We start from the raw sequence: 22,632 nt of genomic DNA on the forward strand, positions 1-22,632 counted from the left end.
GTGCCACAGAGGGACTCGAGTTGCCCAGGCTCTCATTAGCCATTCGCTGGACCTTCCTCGGTGTAACACGGGTGTAGACATCCGCATGCACACTGTGCGAAGAGTGTCGAGTCTGCAGAACTGACAGGATTTCGATTATTGGTCAGACCGGACCTCTAGAGAATAAAGTCCCGCATACTGCTGGGATCCATTGAACCAGGGGACTAGCTTTGATCATGCTCTTGTTGTGATCGCTTCGTTATAGGTTTATTGACGAATTGTAGTGGAGACATGTCTGGAGAATAAGCCTCAAAGCACTGTCGCTCATGTGCCGTTAGCTTGTACAACGAGCCCAAGGTGCATTGTCGGCATGCATCACAAATGAATGCTTTGCGACATCTCCACCTTGGTAAGAGTTGCAGCTGCTTACTTGAGTTAGGAATGTGACAGGCTTGACTGTTGAGGCCGACGATGCAGGAGTCAGTCGATGGCCAAGCCTCTTCATCTGGATGTAAGTTACGGTTCGCTGGCGATTGGACGATCGCAGATGGTCCCAGTCATAAAATTGCGATGCTTTTCAACGTGAGTTGGAGCAGTGATAGGCAATGTCATCGTTGTACTCCTGGACTACTGCATTGCGCTTTCCGATGTACCGGCAGGCATCAAGGGCCGTCCATGCCGGGGCTTATCAGGTACAGACTACACACAGCTCCTATGGCCGTTGGTTGGTGGAGGGGCTTGCAGGCTTCCTGACCGACACCTGGTAACGGGGATGATTCGTCAAGCGACTGGATACAGAAGCATGGGATAATAACGAAAATGTTGGGGCGGTTGGGTTAGTCAAGAAGCTGCGATGCTTTGTCTCTTCTTTGGATGGTCCCAGTAGTGAAGCATTAATCAAAGCCGTGTGCTGTACAGCACTGCCGGAGCGAGCGACTTTGCATGTACAGATTTGGCAGCCACCAGGCTATCGGTTACCTGCAGCAGAAGATGCAGAGAGAAGTGGGTCATTGAACCTGGGTTGACTGTATGCACGAAGGGGTGGAGGCGAAGGAGCGACTCCTCTGGGGCACGCATTTACGAGGGTAGAAAGTGGCCTGTCAGGCCAGAGCGTGGCCGCTGTCAATCCTGTCACGTCGGAGCGGCTAATGCAATGTGGTGCATGCAGTGTTCTCATCCAAAGCGACGCGTCGTCGGGTGGACTCAGGACAAAAGTAAAATCACGACAGCACCGCGGCAGGGTCCAGAGACAAAATGGAGATCCAAAGGCCGTCAACTGTACAAGCCCTTTCGGATAGATTCGAGTCGAGTGTCTGGGCATGATCGACGCGGCGGCGCAGTGGGACTGTGGGAGTCAGCAGAAGATCGAGGGCGCGTGAGATGTTGTATGACGCAAGAGCGCGGGGGTAGCTTTGGGCCAAACATGGTTTTTGCACATTCTCGGTCGTGCGGTCCAAGGGCGATAGGCGACCTGGCGACGAGAAATGTCGGTCGCTGACAAGTTTCCAAGGTGGATAGCAAAGACAATTAACAAGTTTGAAGAAAAGATGGTGTACAGTTAGCACCCTTGCTCTTGAGGGCTAAGGACAGCGGATAAGGCGGGATGGTCGAGATCAGCAAAGTTCAATCCCCAGAGGTTCCCACAGATTAACCCCAGGGACAGGGCCATGGCAGGGTGGACGGTGGGAGGACAAGCGCTGCATCTCTACCGGGCGGTGGCATCGGAGAGTCGCTTCTTTTCTCACGGGCAGCACGACCAGGAAGGCCAGGCAAGCAGACAGGCACGCAAGACTGCTCGATCGTGACAGAGTCTTGGAGTATCCCAGGTAATTGCAGGCGCGGACCCCCCTTATGCAAGCCGCGTGCATGGTGCTTCTGGAGATCTCTGGCCGTTGACCCTCCTACTGTACATATTCCCCGTCGTGGTACTGAGCGAGCACCATTTATCATCAATTACATCTTTTACTACTCTTGTGTCTAGAGGGCTCACGTTGGCGACTCTCTCCTTTACACTCTCCCCTTTCTGCAGTGAAGAAACATACATGACTTTACGGACCGAAGTGGACGATTGATCAAAGTTTCTGGTAGCTCAGAAAAGGAAAAGGCCGCGAATTTGACCGGGGGCTAGGCCGTAGCAAAGGGCCAAGGAAAAGCGACGGCGCTTTGATCAGGAATTGATGCTTTGAAGGTGGATAATCCCTCTCCATCCTTTCCTGCTCAGCTCGCCAGCACCAGCTCTGCTGACCTCGTCGCCTCGCACCAACTCTCAGGATGCCGCAGCTTGTTCAATTCTAGTCGCCGTCCGCCAATACCGCCCCCGCTGCAAGCACCTTTCGCTCCATTTCCCCGCCCTCCGCCCTCCGCCCTCTGCCTTGACATCGCGCCACGACCAACAACATGGCAGAGGTCCTATCCCGGTCGCGAGACGACCAATCCCAGTCTTACTATATCCAGCCAAACTCGACCTCTTCTTCGCTCAAACGCTCTCACTCATCACGGACCTCGCTGCTGGTCGGCTCGCCGCCTTCCACCTCGCATCGCACCGCCTCCGAACCCTCCTTTGAGAACATCGGCTCTCTCAAACGCTCCTTCCCTTCTTCCGGCTCGCTCGCTGCCTCTCGCCAATCCTACTCCGACTTCTCCCACTCTCAATCTACCACAACTCCATTCTTCTCCAGCCAACAGCCAAAGCTCTCGTTCGAGCTTGGCCATCAACAAGACACCGGACTGGCCTTCCCCGCATACGACGAGGTCCAATTCTTCCACGAGGACGAGCCGCTGGATCTGCCTCCTAGTCCACGACCCGAGGACGAGACGTCCGATGCCGACTCCAACGACGGCAGATGCGATCGGGATGACGAAGACGACGCCGGTAGCACCACCGACACTACTCGCTCAGACTCCCCCCTACCAACGCCTACTGTGGCCGATGACACGGCAATCAAGCACGAGCCATCGCGACATGTCGACTACCTCTCCCACGACTGGCGGGAAGAAGATATCTGGTCTTCATGGCGGCACATCGTCTCCCAGCGCAAGGTCTACGGCCAGAGGTCACGCCTTGAAAATGCGTCATGGAGAACATGGGCCAAGTCGAAGTATCACCTTCCTACCGTCTCTCCAGAGACGCTTAATTGGTACGTCGTTAGAACTTCAGCGCGTTGTGGCACTCATGACTGACTTTACGCAGGCTGAAAGAAAGCGACGTGACCTGGCTCTACGGACCTCTCCAGCCCGCCTCGACCCATCCCGTAACCCAGTTCTCGCCCGACCCTAGCCCACAGTTCTCGAGCGCCAATTCCTTTGTCCACAAAAAGCCCATTCTGAAAAAGCGAAGCATGTCTGAAGTGATGCTGCAACGCTCGCTGTCGACATCCTCTCTCGTCAAACAGGCCGCTGCTGCTGTACAGGCTCAGCAAACTCTGCCTCCATCAAAAAGACCTTCGCTTGGTCGTGCCTCTACCTATCTTCCGACTGCCAGCCTCATGGTACCAAGCAGCAGAGACCAACTCGACTTCCTGGATTTGGGTTGCTTCTCCCCACGTCCTTCGTCTGGGGATCGTTCACCCTTCGAATACCCAAAACGCCACATCCGCTTTGACGAAAAGGTCGAGCAATGCATTGCCGTTGAGGGCAAAGACGGCGAGTTTGGAGACGAGAGTTCTGAAGATGAGCGACCAAATAATGATTCCGACTCGGACTCATCAGACGATGGTATTGTCATGATGAGGCGTCCCAAGAGGAAACGTGCGACTCGCAAACCGCTACCCAGAAGCAGTTCCTCTAGCAGGACCATCGAAAAGCTTCCATCCACCACTCTGAAGAATAAAACTGAGATCATCGAGCCTCCTCCACAACCAGCCTCATCCTTGGTCCGTTCTTGGAGCTCGAGTAAGCTGCCACAGTCAGCTTCACAAGAGACGTTGAAGCCAGCAAATCCCTCGAAAAACCACATCTTACCTCCCGACGAGGAGGAGAGCGAAGACCTGGACTCGGACGACACAGAGTCGCTTAGATTGAGTGCATTTGCAAACCGACGAGACAGCGTGGCCGTGCATAGGTCGCGGACTTCAGGTTCACCCGCTACTACCCCATCCGAAGATGAGGATGAAGACGAAGGTCTTGGAATGCGCCGTAGTGCTTCGGGTATGTTCATGCCTTATGAGGAGGATGAAGATGATATCGTCGCCGCTGGGCTCTTCGGTAAGGTGAGTGACACTCTGAATACCGCAAAGGATATTGCCCATGTAATATGGAACGTTGGGTGGAGAAAGTGACAGACTCCAAATGTTGCATTGGGGGTTCATTTTTTTCTTCTTATGGATGGGTAAATAACATAGGGGAATGGTTGGGACTGGATATTGCATTGGTTTTGGGTAAAGGCGCATTCGACAGGCGGTGGCTATACAGTGGCCTTTCTAGTGGCCTTTCCTTCTTTGGGCTTTCAGCGACGAATTTTCTTCTTCTTCTTCTTCTCCTTCAGCATTGAGCGATCTTTTTGTTTCTCGCGAATTTCAGACAATTATGTTCATGTGCCATTACTGAGTTCTTACACAGGCTCATCCACTGTAACAATCAAAGCAGCATCTTTTGTTCGATCGATCGTGTCCAAGTGCGAAGGTCCCTGGCTAAGGGCCTTGGTACATACATTGTCCCTGTGTAGACGCACTCGTGTGGCACATAGGCTACAAGATACTGGACTACATGCACACAACCTGCAGATACGGTATTCCATCAATCAGAGCTGGGCGAAGAAGCATGAGGCATCGATGAGCCAAGAGGCTGGTACCGTTATTTCCTATCTCGCAAACCAGGTATCACGCGATGCTTATCGAGCTCGCTTGCTGCCGAGCGAAAGCTCTATGAGCTATACCATCGGTCTCGAAAACGCTCACACAGCCGTTGTCATTCCATGAGTAATGTCATCGTCCCTGACGACGTTCATCATCTCGGCCTCGTCTCGTGACACGGACGAGGAGGGACTCGTGCTCAAAAGTCTGGTGCGGCCGTCCTGGTACCACGCACGAGCCATGTCGGCTTCTGCGCGGATCTTGTTAGCGTCTTGACTAGCGCCCGAGGGGCTGCTCCTGTCCAGCCCTCGTAGAACATGTTCTGAGAGTCGAATCTCAGGCCACTCCCTTTTCCATACGCTGACAATCGTGAACAACTCGGCATTCTGGCCGCATGCAAGTCGGATCCATGGCCGGCTCTCACGATGTCCGATCCATTATCGCTGGTATAGCGAGCGACTCCGAATCCTCGCGCAAGCTCTCCGTCTATCATCTACAGTCTCTTGTCAGCGAGCCTTCGTTTGCGCGTGCCTTTGTGCAATTCCAAGGCGTACCTGCGTTGAAGCAGGTCGTTCTTGAGGAGAATGGGAATGCTCTCGCCTATGCGCTGGGTAGCTTGACGCGTCTGCTGGAGATGGACCTGGGCTGGGACCATTTAAGCTCAGATGTGATAGAACGTGTAAGATTAAATGCGAGAGTCTTGCCAGCGAGGAACGAATTCTTAGATTTATGTAGGCTGTCCAAGTTGTCGTCAGTCGCCCTGTTATCAATGTCCTTCGCAACGCATTGCTTCTCCTGGTCCTGGTGGTATCACGACCTTTCGATCCTTACAAGCTACAGCAACCTTCCGAAGACGAATTCGGATTCAAGGCTCTTGTACCGCTCTTACAAGTCCACTCAAACTTCCTTGATTGTCTCGTTGATAAGCTGGGCTCTGCCGATCATGCGTTGTGTGCGAATGCCCTGCATCTCGTGAATGCATTGATGCGAGACTCTGTCGCTAATGGAGGAGAAACCGAATGGCCTAAGTTCATCAGCAGATTACAGGAGTTGGGTGTTATAAGTGGCGTCGAGAATCTGATGCGCGGTGATACGCTTCAAGAAATCGCTGGTCCGATTCTTGAGTTCCAAAGTCTCATGAAAATTCTGTTCGCTCGCTGGAGACATATATTGGTTGACCTTGAGAAAGCCGAACATCGACAAGCACTCAAGGAGCTCCAAATTTCAAGCTTCCCGCCCAAGTATCAAGCTAGTCAGCAAGGTGCGTTGTAGACTGTGGGAGCCTCGGACTGACTATAAACTAATGAACATTTCTTAGACCTTGACTCCGACAAATGGCAGCGCCTAGGTTTTTCATCCGACAATCCCACATCAGACCTCGAAGACGCCAGGTTCCTGGGTATGATGAACCTCACCGAGTATGTACGCAGGAATCGTGATACTTTCCAGCGAGAACTTCTGGAGCAGAGTGTCATGCCCTTGACTCAACGATGTCCTATTGCGAAAGCAAGCATGAGTATCACCATGGTCCTCTACGAGCACTTTGAGATTGCCAAGATGGATGGTCAAGATCCAACGAAGAACACCACTAGCCCAGATGATGCCAAAGATGCGGAGAGGCTCGCAAAGCCCCTGCTTCTGCGCTGGGAAGACGTACACGCAGCCTCGCTCAATGCATTTATCCGCCTGTGGAAGGAAGCAGGTGCGACGACTAACGATTATCGCAAGATCGATGATCTCTCAAGGCTTCTGATCAGGACAATTCTAGGGCAATCAGACAGGCGAGCATCCATGGACCAAGTCGAAGAGCAGTTGGGAAGCACCACTCTGGCAAAGGTCAGAGAATGGCAGTTGCAAGACGTCTCGCAGATCTATGAATATGCTTGGGGGCAAGACTTGAGGTAAGAGCGTACTAGACCTCAGCCCCGCCTTCTAAGTTGCTGATTCAAGCTACCAGGAAACTCCGTGAGCAAACACATACGGATGCGCTTCTGTTCATGCGCGAGCAACGCATCAAGTGTCTACTCCAAGGCTCCTGGTTCCCGAATATCTCATCACAGACATCTTCATCGAACCTTTCAATCACTCCAGAAGAAACACAGAAACTACGCATCACCGCCTGGCGATTTGTCCGGCTCTCGAATGACAGAAAATACCTTCACCACGCTTCGCACAATACCAAGCTCAGTAAGCCCCCACAGCTTCATGAACTCAACGAGAGGATCGACGTAGAAACCATCAGCTCTGTCGATTCTAGTGTGGCCAGATCCGATGTTTTACTCGGTGATGATACAACGGAATCTCTTAGCGACAAGCATGCTCCGGCCACGGGAACAGTCACAAGACTTACCATTTTCGGCACCTCGAACACTTTTGCAAAACCTCAAGCCAATGGAGAGTCGGTGTTGTTAGAGCTTAACACTAGCAGCACATCACTTGCTTCCGAATGGCTGGATGGTCTTCTCATGCTCTTGAATCAGCAACCGATCACCGCAGACACCAACAAACTAGTTGACCTGCTTGAGCAGTGGAGTCTGACCATTCGTATGCTGAATCTACGCTGGGAAGATGTGGATTGGGAGCGTGCGCAGGACGATAAACAGTTGCCTGTCCCGAGCCGGAGTGGGCTGGACGACGATTTCTGGTATGACATGTGACCCAAGGGGTATTATAATTTGAAGTAGGAAGCAGCATATCTGCATCTCGGCATAACGCACTTTGTACAATAGACAAAATATGTACTCAAACAATAATTTTCAACTTACTAAACTGTATCTTTGGTCTAGAGCATCGTATGCTTTTTCTATCACCACTCTCTCAAAGCACCGTCAACACCAACGAATTTGCCCAGTGGCCATGGCTCGGTGTTCTCAGCCACCCTTCTGACAGCTTCCTCATCTACTTCGATTCCCAATCCTGGTCCAGTAAAGGCATCCAGGTGTCCGTCCTTGACCGTGAAGACTTCGGGGTTGCGCACATAGCTGTGAATATCATGCTCACCTGCCTCAGTATTGTAATGCATACCAACAGACATCTCTTGGATCATATGATTAGGCGTGGAGAGACCGATCTGTAAACATGCTGCGAGAGCGATGGGCTGCGAAGCATGGTTAAAATAGTTCGAGGGTCGGATCAATGAGCACGACTTACTCCAAGAGGACAATGAGGAGCAATGGCAACTGAGAAATGAGTGAGTATGGCGAGCACGACCAAGAGAAAATTGCATAAAACTCACCGTCATACGTCTCCGCCATAGCGGCGATTCTTCTGATCTCGGAAATACCTCCACAATGTGAGATGTCAGGCTGGATGACATCGACAGAAGCATCTACTTCCAGTCAGCATGCTCGCATCGTGAGTGAGAAACCAACAATGAATTTACCTTCGAAGTATCTCTTGAAATCCCAACGACTATACAGTCTCTCACCAAGCGCGATGGGCGAACTCGTCAGATTTGACAGCTGCTTGATACCCTCAGGATGCTCACTCAAAAGTGGCTCTTCCAGGAACAAAACATCGCAGCCGTCTAATTTGCGTCTATAATGGATGAGTGGTCAGCAAAGCATAATCAAATTTACACTTACTACACGCCTCAGGTTCAGCACTTACGCCAATTGCTTCGCCATAGCTTTATGGAGTCTCCCATGGAAATCAACAGCGACATCCAAACCCAAGTCCTTCACAGTCTTTACTCTTTCGACAGCAGAGTCAAGCTTAGACGGCGAGTCCAACCATCCCACGTCTTCAGTGGCATTCATCTTGACAGCGCGGAAGCCCTGAGCAAGTCGCTCTTTGCCAGCTTCAGCGACTGAAGATGGACGATCACCTCCAATCCAAGCATACACTTGAACTTTTTGTCGGACTTTACCTCCGAGTAGTTGGTAGATGGGTACACCAAGCCTTCGGGCTTTGAGGTCCCAGAGTGCGATGTCTATACCGGCTAGAGCACTCATGAATACAGGGCCACCGCGATAGAAGCCTGTTTAATCTTTGTTAGGATATGGCAGACATGGGTTCAATATTTCTCGGCTGAGCTTACTCTGTCTCCAGGCGAGCTGCCAGATATGTTCAATGTCATCAGCCTCGAGCCCGAGGAAGCGGTCAACGAAGCCGAGAAGAGTGCCTTCCACGGCCTGGGTATGTCCCTCCAGGGTTGCCTCTCCCCAACCGACATGACCCTCTGCATCAACTATCTTGACGAACAGCCATCGGGGCTTGACACGAAAGTATTCGATGGTCTTGATCGGCGCCATTGGTAAGGTATGATTACTAGCACAGAAAGGTCGAATGTCGATGTAGTGTCTCGAGCAAGGCCTAGTTGAACGTCGTCGAAATATTCATATATATACTTGTTAGTTGACGTCCGCGCGGAGAGAACGCCGGCTCGCATGCTGTTTCCCCGAATGACACCCCACAAACCGTCGTGCCCGGATTTCGGTTGTCGGGTGAAGAAAGCCGAAACTCGAATTACTCGACTAGGCAAGTGCTTGTAGTAGACTTTTAATTCGTGTTGTAGAGGGAGCTGCATCGCAAGACGCTCTATATGAAGATGAGAGTATACTTTCTCACTGTTTACAGAATGGTGGTTCATGTCGATGCCTTCCTGCCAATGTTCGTCAAATGCCCCAATTCTTCCTGTCCTTTTCCATCCGTCCATCCAGTCATACCTCGTTAAGAAATGAGACGCCGCAGAATCAAATATGTTCGAGGAGCTAGATCATGCCTTCATGGTTGACAAGAATCCGTCCAAGTTGAACTCTTCTTCGTACTGCTTCTCGTCCCAAAGCTCAGAGAGCTCATCAAGAATGCCCTTCTTGCCCTTCTCGCGCACATTACCCTCGGCATCTACAGCGTCTGCTTCATCAATTGAGTTGGGATCTCTAGGCTTGTCCTCAAGAGATGGTGCGCCGTCTGTGTCGCCCATGTTGAACAAGTCCAGGATCTGGTCTGTCTGCATACTTCCCAGACCAGCATTCTGTTGGTTAACCACAGTACTAGCCACATCAATCTTGAACCTCTGAAGGCTGAGAATCTTCTCTTCTAGGGTGCCGCGGGTGACCAAGCGGTAGACATTGACGACCTTCTTCTGGCCGATACGATGCGCACGGTCCATCGCTTGAAGATCCTTCTGAGGATTCCAATCATGTTCAACAAAGATGACGGTATCTGCTCCAGTCAAGTTGAGGCCGAGACCGCCAACGCTAGTGGTGAGAAGCAGACAATCAATCGAAGGATCAGAGTTGAAACGATTGACAATGTCTTGACGTTTGGACGCTTCAACACTTCCATCAAGTCGAGAGAATGTGATCGACGGCAACATGCGCTTGAAGACGGTTGACTCGACCATGTCTAGCATTTCCTTCATCTGACAGAAGATCAGAGCTCTGTGCTGCGAGACAGCCTGATCGGCAGAAGGTACTTCGCCAGGCGCTGCAGAGTCGACACCAATGCCACAATCGACGAGAAGATCTCTGAGAGCCGTGAGCTTGGGAGCATGAACAGGATCAGTCAAACTCGAGTTTTGGCGCGCTAATTGTGTTTGAATTGCCGCGTATTGCTTGTGACTTTCCTTCATCACCAAGGCTGGCGAGTTGCAAAGTTTGCGCATATACTGCAGAGCTTGGAAAATATGCTGCTTGGCTTCCTTGTCAGCCGAGCCAGCCTTTTCGGCGATAGTCTTTGACTCTTTGCGGGTAAACTCCTCGAAGAGTTTCTTCTGCAGGTCACTCAAGTCACAGTAGTAGTTCTGCAAAATCTTGGGCGGCAGGTCGTCAAGTACCTCTTCCTTGAGGCGACGCAACAAGAAAGGCAGAACTTGTTTGTGTAGAGCCTCTATGGCCAATGCGCCAGCTTCTTGTTCTTTCGAGGAGGATTTGCTGAACCGCGAAGCAGCGATAGGCTTTGCAAATCGATCTTGGAACATCTTCTCTGTACCAAGGAAGCCGGGCATCAAGAAGTCAAATAGGGACCAAAGCTCAAGTACGTTGTTTTGGATCGGGGTACCGGAAAGGATAAGACGATGGTTGCTAGCAATGCGCTTGACAGCTTGGGTGACCTTGGCTTTTGGATTCTTGATGAGATGGCCTTCATCAAGCACGAGGTAGTTCCAATTGTGGGGTGCGAAGACTTCGACATCATTTCTGCAGATGTCATATGAGGTGATAACGATGTCGGCCTCAGTGAGCTTTGCGCGGTGCTTGTTCCGTTCGGATGGTGGACCCACATAGGCAACAGCGTTGAGGAAGGGTGCATACGTACGAATCTCTTGCTGCCAATGCCCGGACAAGGTTGGAGGACAGACGATCAGAGAGGGCATCTTGCGTTGATCAGGCGCTTGTGTCTTTGCGAACTCTTCGGCACGCATGTGATGATCACTGGCAACGATGCAGATAGTCTGTAGCGTCTTACCAAGACCCATGTCGTCACAGAGAACGCCATGTAGGTGATATCTGTTGAGGAAAGCCAGCCAGTTGACACCATCTTGTTGGTATGAACGTAAGTCGGCCTTGATCGCGACAGGAATTTCGAACGACTCAACCTTCTTGGGATCGAGCATTTGTGCAATGAACTTGCGCTCCTTCTCACGGCCCTTGAGAAGTTCTTCAGAGAGACCCGGCGGGTCCGGAATACCGGCTTCAAGGGGTACCAGCTTAACCAGCGTGGCGAATGCGGTAGTCGCGATCAGACGGACGCCGTTATCAGAGTCGCTCATACGTCCGAGCACTGGAACCAGGAGGAAAATCACGTAAGGCAGGATGCGATCCTCCATGACCTGGATGAGATGGTAGATGCACTCGATAGCGCCTTGTCTGCAGTGGACGTCGGTTGGGTTGTTAATTGGCGGCAGGACTCGCTCGACCAACATGGTGAATCCCTTGACGGTGATCACACTGCACATACTTGCGAAACACTTGGCAGCGGTATAGCGAAGAACAGCGAGTCTTGTCTGAAGAGCTTTGGCGACAAGACCCATAAGATCAAGAACAAAGTTGTGTAGATCTGCGTGGAATGATGCAACCAATGCACGAAGCGTTGACATAGCATCCACGACTTCTTGACCAACGTTCTTCTCAGGGTCTGTGATATCAGCGGGTAAGTCTCCAGAGAAACAATGGCGAATCGGATCCTCGATGAGAGTACGAAGCATAGGAACCTTTTCGAAGAGTTCGCGGCCAAATCGGAAACACAGTTGCTCCAAGGCGTCCTTGGTACCACGTCTTGTGATGCGAGCTTGGCGAACTTCTCTCTCATATTTAGCAGCATCTGGACGATCTTGAATGTCTTCGTCTTTCTGCAGCGAAAGAATGCCAGCTTCTCTGTCCGCATTGGGATGGAACTCGGGTGTCTCGCCAGTCTCCATGCAGCAGAATTTGACCAAATTGCCAACTACCTTGTCGACAACCTTCATGCGACCACTGGCGACCAGTTGGTCTACGAGACTAGCAATCGCGGCTGCAGAACGCTTCTGAAGTTCGAAGTTCTCTTCGTCCTTGACGCTGTCCATGAGGCCCTTGATGGTGGCTTGAGGCTTCTTGGGGATCTCCTTCAATGCAACGATGGCAGCGGCTGCAGCAGACTTGATACGAACATCGCGTTGCTTCTTGACCGAATTTGCCTCGACTATGACAGAATCAACATCCGCCTTTGCACTCGACAACATCTCAGTGGCGGTGACACGCTGAGCTGGTGACAGGGTCTTGCGTAATTTTTCGAAGTCTTGCACTGCAATGCGCTCTCCATCAGCGAGTGAAAAGGCACTCTTACCGGCCTCCGGCTCTCCTTGGACCACAACAGCGATAGTAGGAAGCTTGCTCGGAGGCACGTGGGCCTTTTCGCGGAAAGTATTCAGAAGACTCTGACACTGTGCGCGTACGATTTGAAGGTAACTGGTGAGGTCGCTGTACCAGATCGGCCTGTCCTCCTCCACAAGGGGGCGTAGCGACTCTGCGAAGGAAGAGGTGAGATCATCTTTGCTGGTCAGTATCTTGGCGTACTCCTCAATAAATACAGCGGTGAAGAGTTGTGTGGTTGAGAAGCTGGACTTCAAACCAGGGAGTATTTTTGTCGAGAACATGTCGCGTCTCGTTGGCGCTGGCCAAACTTGACAAGCCTTCGCCAAGGCCTGAGCGGCATGAGTTCTGGATCTGATCATGATGTCGGCTCCGACAAGGTCCACATCGCCTTGCATCATGTGCCCGTCGACGTTGTGGGCAGAAGAGGAGGTCGGAGGTGGCATGTCCTTTTCCTTCTTGTCGGACCGTCTTCTCTTTCTGGCAGGCTCAGAAGATCCATTTACTGGAGAAGACTTGCGAGTTGCACTGCTTAGAGGAGCGTAGCTGAAACCTGAAGGGCGAATGAACAGTGTTGCGTCCATTGGAATGGGGTGACGAGACACTCCAATGGGGTGAAATGTGAGTGTTACTAAAGGTGCAACATGGGGCTCGAACTCGATGGCGAACTTGTCAGGATTCTTTGAGAGGATGTCCAACAGAGCATACCAGACTTGAAGGGAAAGCTTAAGAACTGTCTCGTTGCGTTCAACGAGCAAATTTTGATATACAAGACGTAGAGCTCGTCCGTCGACCCAACATTTGGCATCTTCGCCATCGATGTTTACAAAGGTGAGAAGAGCGCGGAGTACAGCAGAGCGGACTGTGCTGATTGTGTGACGGAGGAAGGGGTACAGACGAGGAACAAGCTCCGAGAAAGATTGTTCGGGGTTCTCTGCAGCGTTCTTTTTCATGGCATCGAGCACTTCGGGGAAGCTGCAGAGCTTTGCAAGCAAATCCATAACGGACCCTGTACTGGCGCTGAGATCATCGCTCAAGTTGGATAGACACTCCCAGACGACACTGATCAGATGATTGAGTGCAGCATGGCGCATGTTGACGAACTCTTTGGCGACAGGGATCAAAGTGGCCGCGCTGACCGCTCTGACATCGTCGTCACTGTCTCCGAGGCCCTTAATAACACATTCAAGGACGCCATCCATCAAGAGGTTATCTTGAAGCAGCAGATCGTTCCTGACTGCCACCAAATATCTCATGCCGATCATACCACCATGGCAGGCGTGCCAAATGCGCTTGTTTACCTTGAGATCCTTTTGCATCACCAGCCTGTACAAAATTCGATTGACGGCGTGCACTGAGGACGCTGGAAGGTACTGTAAGAGTGCACCTAATGTCTGACCAGCAGTTTCCCTGATCGGGGCAATGGCATTGTCCGAGACGTAGTCGGCGAATCTGTCAAGCATGAAGACGCAGCAGATGCGACATGCGAGATCGTCAAGCCATGCTTGATTAAGGCGGTCATTCTCAGATCGGGGTCTGCTCAGTAGACGTCCAGCACCAGCTCCATGCACGCGGACAATCTCTCGGAGACCCATGGCGGCACCATGACGGATTTCCCAGGCAGGATCAAACAAATCCACAGTCAAAAACTCGCAGAGTCGCTCGAACGGCCATCCGTTGCCAGTCTCTTCCACCTCGGTCTGGAAGGAAGATTTCTCAGGAACGGGCACACCCTTGAACTCCGAAACGACCTTTGCATCATCGTCACCACCCTTTCTCTCGAGGGAGAAGTAGTCAGGAAGGTTGTTCTTGGCGTCTCCGTTTTCGTCTTTGATGATGGTCTCCGACTCAGCAGGGGTCGCGACTGCGGTGCTTTCGCGTCGCATACTGGTAAGATCATACTTGAACTTCTTATTGTCTCTTTTGAGCTCCTCCTTTCTTCGTCGCTTGAGCATATTGAGCTGTCGCTTGCTCATAGCCTCTGACTGAGTCTGTTGGTCACTCGGGGAGACAGCGGCCGACTCCGAAACACTATTGGCCCTAGAGAGCGAGGACTCTGCGGTTGGCAACGCCGGGGGTGGGAAGCTAGTGCGCACAGAAATATCTGTTTCTGTGACAAGTTCGTCCTCCATGTACTCCCCACCAAGACCGAGTCGGTTGGTGAGAGTCTTTTTTTGGTGAGCAAGTCGTTGAGCAGGATCCATTCCAGCTAGTTTGAAGTCATATTGACGACCAGCGCTGCCGAGTAGCTCTTTTCCATTGGTCAAGATGGCCTCGACGTCCAAGGTTGCGAGCTGCAATTGATCCTCGGAAGTGAGAGGCGTCGAGGAGCCATTCTCTTGTTTGGTCTCTTCTTTGATGCCATTCTCGTCCTTGACATCGTCTTCGTTAGGATCAAACTTTTGCGCATGCTCGACGATACCGCCCAATGCCTTTGCGGCTGCTGTTCTCGTATCCCAAGAAGATGAACGGAGGAAGGGAACAACTCTGGTTAGTAGGTTGAAAAGCTCGTCGGGGTGGTTCTTTTGAACATCGGCGAGCTGTTGGGCAGCTGTGTTACGGATAAGCTGGGTGCTACCAGTGTCTAGAAGAATGACCAATCCTGCATCGAGCGTCAGTAATCAATAGCCCCACATGGAGCCGTAGATGTAACATACGGTCAAGTCTGCGAGTATCACGTGTGTAGTCAGCAAGTGAATCCTCTCGGAGATAGCCGCTGTATATGCACTCACCTTGTGGCACTCATGTCGTAGCCAGATTGTATCGCAAAGTAATCAGATTTCCATCAACGCCCTCTTTTCCAAAGCAAAATGAGTATTTTGAGTAGTTGAATTAGCAGTTCATGACCATGGTTAATTATTCGCGTGGAAAAAAAGAAGGGTAAATGAAGGGGTGGTATTTGGTTGTTTCGTCACGCGTCAGCCGAGGCCGCTATGAAGGAGGTCTCCGGCTGTTCGATGATGGGCGGCTTTTTATGCCTTTAACTCGTCGAGAGAAAGAACGACGCCCTCAGAAGGGAAGGCACGCCTTCCCGCCTTGAGCCTAGATCAAACAGAAAAGGCCCGTGCGGCGTCGAAAATTCGAAGGCTCGGTGACGACTTACTTTCGCACACTCATGTTGGTCAAGAAACTGATGCGCAGAGGAAGATGATGCACAGAGGAACATAATGCGCAGAGTGACTCGCGGAAGTAATATTTTCTGGTGGGTTAATCATTAAGAGAAGGAAGAAGAACACGCGACAAAGATTTGTCTCATCTAAGGTATGCATGACGAACCGTTCTCTATCGAGGCTGAGCCGTCCAACCACCTGTCTTCTTTTTTCACTTGCGAGCTGTTTGACGTGATTCGCGTGTTCTCTGAGCAACATCAGCACATCGACCCGTCACTCAAACCACCACACTGCCCAAGGCTACTTTTAAGCGCAGTAAAATGTCTGTCTGATCGGAACCGCGCAAAGGTAAACGTCGATCAACATACCCGCACTCCCGCCCGGCTGCTCCGTTTACACCCCCTTCTGGCCAGTCTTGGCCCATTCTCGCAAGTCATTCTTCTTTAGCTTTCCAGTGCTCGTCTTTGGCAGCTCAGCAACTATTGTCACTTCTCTTGGAACCATAAAGCGACTGATGTTGCTCTGGTTCCTGGCCCAGTCGATCACCTCTTCGCCTTTGAGGCCTTCCTTCTTGACAGTCACAAAGGCATGTGGCCGCTCACCCCAATGACTGTCTGGAACTGCTACACACGCTGCTTCAAGAATCTCTGGATGTGTAACAAGCATGGACTCCAAAGCGACACTCGAGATATTTTCTCCGCCTGTTTTAATATGTGAGCATGATGAGGTTGTTGGGCAGTATCTGATGCATACCTGAGATGATGATATCCTTGGCTCTGTCGAGGATCTGGATGGCGCCGTCTTCATGCAGAACAGCAAGATCTCCGCTGTGTAAGACTCCTCCGGCAAATAATTTCCTCGTCGCCTCTTCGTCTTTGTAATAACCAATTGAACAAATGTTGCCAGTGAAGACAATCTCACCAATCTCCTTGCCGTTCGGCACGACGTCTTCGACGCGGTCATCCGGAACGTCTGTCTTAATGACACGTACTGGTAAAGATGTCACAAAACCATGTCCTTGACGGGCCATCTTGGCATACTTCTCGTCTCCTGGAAGCCGGTCCCAAGTCTGCATATGATAACCTTTAGTAATAGGCCCGTAAGTCTCTGTCAATCCGTAAACATGCACCTGCAGCCAGTCAGTGATGATACTGCTTCTACAGTCGCTCCTCTTACTGGTTGTAAGTTCAAGTTCTCCATTGTCTTGAACAAGTGAGCTGAAGGCGGACTGGCGGCGACAGTCACCCTCACCGGTTGCTCCAGTCGTACGGCTCCAGGGTCATTGCACAAAAGTGTGTTTACTGTTGGAGCCGAATTCATGTGGGTTATACCTTCTTCCTTCATGAGACGCCAGATCTCCGGGTAGTCGATTTTCCTCAAACAATAATGGGTGCCGCGAACGGCTGTTACTGACCACGGAAAAGTCCATCCCATCGCGTGGAACAATCTGGTAAAGTGTTAGCTCGAAACGACTAAACGAACCACGATTCTCATACGGTAGTGTCCAGAGATAGTGAGCACGTTGTGCGCCATGATAATTCAGTCCTGATTCGACGATGTTGCCGAGAGCAGCTAAGTAGGCACCTCTGTGCGAATACATGACACCCTTGGGCCTTGCAGTAGTCCCGGATGTGTAAGCCAATGCCAATAGGGAGTTTTCGTCAGGGGTAGTATGCTCAAGATCTGCCCAGCCTTTGGACCCAGTCTCGGTATCGTATCTCAAGCCTTCGAGGACTGCTTCATCGAATGGTCCTGAAAGTTGGCCTTCTGTCGCATCGGTATCAGTGTCGATCAAGATCTTGATTTCCGGGTGCGCGGCCCTGAAAGCATCCAACAAGGGAGCGAACTCGGCATCAACGATGATGCTGTCTACTTCAGCATGCTCAAAGATATAAGTGATGTCCACTGGTTGCAATCTGTAATTTACACCTTCCATATTGTCAGATGTCGGATCTTGAAAGCGAGTTCCCAGCAAGTTTGCTTACCGACATTGACCGATCCCGCTGCAGCAATACCGAAGATGGCCTCGAGGAAAGCAGGCGTGTTGGGACACAAGATGCCTACTCGCTTATATTTGTGTCGCCTCAAATAGTAGGCAAGGCCTCTAGCACGATCCGCAAACTCCTGGTAGTTTCTTCGCAAGATCTTTTTATTGGCGGTAACATGGTAAATTGCTGGAGCCTGGAGTTTGATCAACTTGGGATAACAAGAAACATGGTGTTTCACGTACGTTAGGCTCAATGGTCGCTGCTCGTGGTAAGAAGAATGTGGGGGAGAGCTGATGAGTATTATAAGTCTGGGTTTGTGGAGCTGCCTTCTGCGAGGAGAATGGTGAAGGCAGCAATTGAGCTGCTATAGCGGATAATCTTCCAGCAGCAGAAACCATTTTGGGATGTGGTCGGAGCTAATTGATTGGAAGGGGTGTGATTCGAGGGCCTGGTCAGAAGCTCGCGATAGTCGGGACGAAGCAGGATCAAGCGCAAAGTACAACGGTAGTTTAGAGATAGATGAAGTCCCAAGATACAGATCTATATGACTACCTACAGCGGATATTGCGGGTGGAGGAAAGGAAGAGCGGGGGTTGGTCAACTGACATGTGCGGGGCGCGGCCGAGGTGGTTGTGAAAGGCGGAAGTCCGCGTCGAGTTGCTAATACGTGGATCATTAACTACTTTACGCTGGACAAGTCTAGGATTCAGTATTTGGATAGAGTCACAGTACACTTGAAGACGTTTGCGCGTGAAATTGGGTATTGTTGAGAGTGCCATGACTTTTTCGGCTTATGCCATTTCTGAAAAGCGTTTCGTTTTTGTTTTCCCTAGCCCCAAATTGCCGAGCACAGAAACAAAGCAAGCCATTATGGGTATGGGCTTGACGCTACCCTGAGCAATACATCGACGTTATGAGTGCTCAAGGGAAGCAGATGGACGCGACGACAAACTCCGACTCTCCAGTCACATTTAGTAACCGTAAGAAGCGAGCTCAGTCTTGACCTTCTCATCGACCTTGGCGGTCTTCTGGGCCTCGGCGAGCGAACGGCGAGCAGCCTTCTTGCGCTCGTAGTAAGCGGCACCCTTGACCTTTCTTCTCTCCTCAAGTCTGTGTATATTGTGTTAGCACATGGCGAGCGGATGTCATAGCAACGAGATCCGTACCTGGCGACAACATCCTGGTACTTCCAGCCGAACTCGTGGCCGAGTCTGCCGACGGTGCAGTACTTGCGGCCGGGCTTGAGGCGGAGGACACGGAGGGCCTGGGGAACGACCATGCGCTTCTTGTGGTCGTATGGGGGAGGAACACCATCGAAGGTCTTCAGGCGCTCAAGAGCGGCGGCACCGCGGGCAGTCTTGTGAGGGATCATGCCACGGATGGTGCGCCAGAACATCTTGGAGGGTGCGCGGTAGTGCCAGGGACCTATGTCCAAGTCAGTGACCAGGCTATCATAAAAATCTCATGTCCAGTGGACAGCGGAGAATATCTCATGCCGAAAGGCAGCGGAGTAAATCTCATGCCACAAGGGCAGCGGAGAACTCGTGGTTACGTACCACCACGGGAAGCGTTGTAACGCGTCTGCTTGCGCAGGAAAGCCTGGTACTTCACTATTGTATATCATGTTAGCCTTGCTCTTTCTGATCTGGAATGCACAGTGGCCGCCAGATGATGCTTCGGTAGATCGGTCGTTGCGGAAGTGTGCTGGCGGCGGTCGGTATCGTGCGATGGGGTGGACGTACGCTTAGCGCGGAAGAACTCTCCAGAGATGTTGAGGGCCTCGCAGCGGACAACAACGATCTTCTGGCCGTTCAGGAGCTGCTTGGCGACAGTGCTGGCCAGGCGACCGAGCAAGTGTCCCTTGCCGTCAATGACGATCTGTATACACCCGTCTTGTCAGCCATTGCTCTCATGACTGGTGTTTCTCGTGTGTGCAGCTGTGCGTGCGCTTCGGTCGCCGTCGCGATTCCAGATTTCGATTTCCGTCTCTTTCTCTTTTCCTGCTCACTACGAGGGATGGATGTCACATACGACAGGCTGAAATTCCGACATCGTTGCTGGTCTGTGATGGGGTGTCGATGGGTGTAGAAAGTCGCGGGTGATCAAAAGGGCACAAATTGAGCGACTTGCAAAAATGGAAAGCGCGGTGGTGCGTGGACCGAAAATTGCTTGGCACTTCCGACAATAATCCGTTAGCTCGGACTAGTGCGTCGCTGCTTCTGTGTCACAGGACGCTCAGGACTTGCTCTCCGTCAGGGTCATTAACATGGTTTATAATTATTACAACGATATCCTTCGTGGCTTCATGATGGTGTGTCGCGCATGGAAAACATTCACAGTGTCGCTTCATGAAGCCTGTTTCGCTGCTGGTTCAATTCGAAGCAGGCTTTTGCCAGTCATCCCTGACATGCGAACAACTGCCAGTACGACTTCCGGAAGGTCCTGAAGATGAGCAGCCGACGAATATCCTCAGTGATGACATTGTTTGCGACTTTTGCAGCGAACTTCATCAATCCAAACATGACTGTCTGTTCATATCGCTGTCCCTGTCTTCATGTTTAATGTAAGGGATGTCAAAAACATGCTACTTCAGCTCTAGACCGATGATATGCACCTTCCAAACGGCGTCAGTCTCAGCTGCATGTGATACATTTGCCTATCTTCCATAAACGTATCATGACTTTATCTTGTCGTCCAAACTGTTGAGGACATTCTGTGCCTCCCTGACAAGTTCCTTTCTTCTAGCTCTTGCTTCCGCATCACCGTCAGTGTCGACAGCGTCCAGCTTGAGGAGCACTTGAGCAAGTACAGTCTCACTGAGTCGCTTGTGTTCATATTCTTTCTTTGCCTGATCCGCCGGAGGACTAGCCAGGAATTGGACACATTGCGGCAGCAGGGTCTGGAGAGTCGAGTTGACAGCATTCAATTTGTCCATAGGTGTGAGTGGGACAGGTGCAGGACGCGGCGATTGCGTTCTCGAAATGTCGTCTCGAGCAGGTGCTGCTGGCTTCTTGGACTTCTTCTTTTTGTTCTTGTTGCGATTACGCTTCCTCTTGGGCGCATCACCCCCATCAGCGTCTGCCTCTTCTCCTTCGGAGTCACTTGAACTCATGGATTCGGGTACAGCATCTCCTACCACACACATGATCTCGCTGTTGTGTCTGAGGCCTTCAGCACGGCAGGAGTTGCCGTCCTCCTTCAAGTTCTTGCCCCTGAAAAAGAGCTTGATGTGTCGCTTGTCCGCACCAGTCTTTTTTGCGGCCTGCTCTCTGACAGATCCGACTTTCAGTTCGCCCTTTTCCATCGCGTAGGCGGGAAAGTGTACAGGGTAGCTGATGCGCTTGCTCTTGAGGATGATGACATCGGTATCCCTGGGCGGACCGGATGGTGTAGGGGAGGCCTCTCTTTGTTCGGCGTTCTTCAGATCGTCCGAGGTGATATAACTGTAGTCCGAGTCTTTGACCTGAGCGGAACCTCCTGAACGGCCGAAAGGCGAGAAGCGTCCAGACCAGGAGCCGAACCGAGATGACCAAGACATGATTACCGCGATGGCAGTAAGGGTGATTGCGGCAAGGACTGAGGTATCTTGTTCACTGAACCAGAGATGGGCGCGTTGCAAGAGGTCGGCAGGAGTGCTGTTGGCGACAGATGGATCGAGGTTGAGGGCCTGGCGGATATTATCCTGCAAGGCACCGACGAAAGATGCAGCCAGATTGACGATTGTAGTTGCGACCTGCCAAACACTTTGGTTTGTGGTCTGCTTTGGATGTGGGACCGTCGTCAGAACTTTCTGTGACGCACCTTAGGAGCACGAGGGGCTCCCGCACATACCAATTACAAGCTGTGGCAGCAGTCGGCATCTGTGGCCGCACCGGTCTGCCAAGGCACAGCTTACCTTGTCGACCCATAGTAATTATTATTGCCTACCTGCCTACCTACGATGCTGTTGTGAAAATTGCAACATTGTTCTCAGGCTTCTTTGCCATTCTGCTGCAACATCTAGACCGTCTCTGGAATGCGCCCTATCGTTCAAAACTGCCGAGACCTGTCACTAGAACTGCCCTTGCGAGAACTGAAGAAGGGGTTCATAGCATGCGTAAGCGCTAAGCAGCAATCTGGAAATGCAGTCGCACAACTATTGTTAAGGGAGCTTGTCTTGGTTAGACTTGGCCACGCGGCCTTCCTCTGCTGGTGGACGCATACCGACATGATGACACGGTGGCTCCCATTACGGCAGATTGTCCTCGTCATCCTGTTCAAAGATAAGGTAGTGTGTGGCTAAAACCAGTGAAGCATATTGTGTATCCGTATAGCGCTTTCAATGTTTGGTGCGATAAGCTCCAAAGGTTTGCCCCTGACGCCGCCAGCAATACGATCAGATCATTGGTATGGAAATCTAGGCAGATGGTGCATTTGAGTGTCGGTCATCGGTCGAAAGAAAGAGCGACAAATGCTAAGCTTTGCGCCACATGTGTACAGGCGCAGATCAAACCAGATGGGTCAAAACTTACTAATTGATGCGATTTAGGAAGGGCGGGAGCACCTCGAGTTGGATCACCTTCAGGGAAGAAGCGATCTCGAAGCGAGTACAGATGGGGTGTGAGCAAATAAAGATATCAGAAGATCCACAACCGCCAGTTCTCAAGGTCAAGATTGACGACTCAGGAAACAGTAGGCGGGAACATGTGGGAATAAGCCAAGGGCATGAGCTGGGGCCAACTATTCTTGTCGCGAGAGTTTTCTGCCCCAATACTCCGTATCGTCGTCTGTAGAAGCGTGAAATCCTTTGCCTCTCAAAGCCCGATACGCCCACTTCTCGGTGCAAAAGGTAGGATTCGAGAGTGGCCAAGAGAGCACAAGAAAAGCATCTGCCCTTGGCAGCTGATTGGACCAGTCAGATACGTAATAGTCGGTCGATATAACCAAAAGCCGTCAGCTACAACCCTGCCGGTGTTTTAACCGCCCGCGGCCGAGA

General features: G+C 51.4%; 7 protein-coding genes across 7 annotated transcripts; 2 read left to right on the forward strand and 5 right to left on the reverse strand.

The window, feature by feature from the left end:
- Nucleotides 1–2,376: 2,376 nt before the first annotated feature.
- On the forward strand, nt 2,377–4,256 carry AUEXF2481DRAFT_4460 (uncharacterized protein; the record flags this gene model as incomplete). The annotated part of the gene is made up of 2 exons (XM_013489003.1): nt 2,377–3,116; nt 3,170–4,256. 2 exons carry the CDS (start codon nt 2,377–2,379, stop codon nt 4,254–4,256), a joined length of 1,827 nt encoding a protein of 608 aa, XP_013344457.1.
- Nucleotides 4,257–5,178: 922 nt separating this feature from the next.
- On the forward strand, nt 5,179–7,426 carry AUEXF2481DRAFT_4461 (uncharacterized protein; the record flags this gene model as incomplete). The annotated part of the gene is made up of 4 exons (XM_013489004.1): nt 5,179–5,448; nt 5,505–6,030; nt 6,088–6,670; nt 6,727–7,426. The coding sequence occupies 4 exons, from the start codon at nt 5,179–5,181 to the stop codon at nt 7,424–7,426; spliced, it is 2,079 nt and encodes a 692-aa protein (XP_013344458.1).
- A 149-nt stretch (nt 7,427–7,575) lies between these two features.
- Nucleotides 7,576–9,022, reverse strand: AUEXF2481DRAFT_64655 (uncharacterized protein; the record flags this gene model as incomplete). The annotated part of the gene is made up of 6 exons (XM_013489183.1): nt 7,576–7,866; nt 7,920–7,948; nt 8,005–8,097; nt 8,152–8,306; nt 8,379–8,748; nt 8,809–9,022. The coding sequence occupies 6 exons, from the start codon at nt 9,020–9,022 to the stop codon at nt 7,576–7,578; spliced, it is 1,152 nt and encodes a 383-aa protein (XP_013344637.1).
- A 464-nt stretch (nt 9,023–9,486) lies between these two features.
- Nucleotides 9,487–15,305, reverse strand: AUEXF2481DRAFT_4463 (uncharacterized protein; the record flags this gene model as incomplete). Its single annotated transcript, XM_013489005.1, has 3 exons — nt 9,487–15,161; nt 15,217–15,224; nt 15,292–15,305. The coding sequence occupies 3 exons, from the start codon at nt 15,303–15,305 to the stop codon at nt 9,487–9,489; spliced, it is 5,697 nt and encodes a 1,898-aa protein (XP_013344459.1).
- A 422-nt stretch (nt 15,306–15,727) lies between these two features.
- Nucleotides 15,728–18,302, reverse strand: AUEXF2481DRAFT_88325 (uncharacterized protein). Its single transcript, XM_013489234.1, has 6 exons — nt 17,900–18,302; nt 17,655–17,850; nt 17,166–17,598; nt 16,846–17,116; nt 16,423–16,798; nt 15,728–16,370 (listed from the first exon to the last, which is right to left on the reverse strand). The coding sequence occupies exons 1-6, from the start codon at nt 18,053–18,055 to the stop codon at nt 16,063–16,065; spliced, it is 1,740 nt and encodes a 579-aa protein (XP_013344688.1). The 5' UTR covers nt 18,056–18,302; the 3' UTR covers nt 15,728–16,062.
- A 91-nt stretch (nt 18,303–18,393) lies between these two features.
- Nucleotides 18,394–19,763, reverse strand: AUEXF2481DRAFT_79330 (uncharacterized protein). Its single transcript, XM_013489223.1, has 5 exons — nt 19,689–19,763; nt 19,400–19,535; nt 19,214–19,267; nt 18,824–19,082; nt 18,394–18,767 (listed from the first exon to the last, which is right to left on the reverse strand). Exons 1-5 carry the CDS (start codon nt 19,707–19,709, stop codon nt 18,629–18,631), a joined length of 609 nt encoding a protein of 202 aa, XP_013344677.1. The 5' UTR covers nt 19,710–19,763; the 3' UTR covers nt 18,394–18,628.
- Nucleotides 19,764–20,331: 568 nt separating this feature from the next.
- On the reverse strand, nt 20,332–21,517 carry AUEXF2481DRAFT_4466 (uncharacterized protein; the record flags this gene model as incomplete). Its single annotated transcript, XM_013489006.1, has 2 exons — nt 20,332–21,400; nt 21,459–21,517. The coding sequence occupies 2 exons, from the start codon at nt 21,515–21,517 to the stop codon at nt 20,332–20,334; spliced, it is 1,128 nt and encodes a 375-aa protein (XP_013344460.1).
- Nucleotides 21,518–22,632: the final 1,115 nt, after the last annotated feature.

This window comes from Aureobasidium subglaciale, assembly GCF_000721755.1.
Source record: "Aureobasidium subglaciale EXF-2481 unplaced genomic scaffold scaffold_8, whole genome shotgun sequence".
NCBI lineage: Eukaryota > Fungi > Ascomycota > Dothideomycetes > Dothideales > Saccotheciaceae > Aureobasidium > Aureobasidium subglaciale.

What these genes read in the sequence shown, in the direction of transcription:
- AUEXF2481DRAFT_88325 (XM_013489234.1), bottom strand. Translation starts at nt 18,055, where the DNA reads ATGGTTTCTGCTGCTGGAAGATTATCCGCTATAGCAGCTCAATTGCTG. An exon ending in CAGCGACCATTGAGCCTAAC is followed by an intron (nt 17,851 to 17,899) that starts GTACGTGAAACA and finishes ATCAAACTCCAG; the next exon opens with GCTCCAGCAATTTACCATGT. An exon ending in CACTATCTCTGGACACTACC is followed by an intron (nt 17,117 to 17,165) that starts GTATGAGAATCG and finishes ACACTTTACCAG; the next exon opens with ATTGTTCCACGCGATGGGAT.
- AUEXF2481DRAFT_79330 (XM_013489223.1), bottom strand. Translation starts at nt 19,709, where the DNA reads ATGTCGGAATTTCAGCCTGTC. An exon ending in AGAGTTCTTCCGCGCTAAGC is followed by an intron (nt 19,268 to 19,399) that starts GTACGTCCACCC and finishes GATATACAATAG; the next exon opens with TGAAGTACCAGGCTTTCCTG. An exon ending in TTACAACGCTTCCCGTGGTG is followed by an intron (nt 19,083 to 19,213) that starts GTACGTAACCAC and finishes ACTTGGACATAG; the next exon opens with GTCCCTGGCACTACCGCGCA.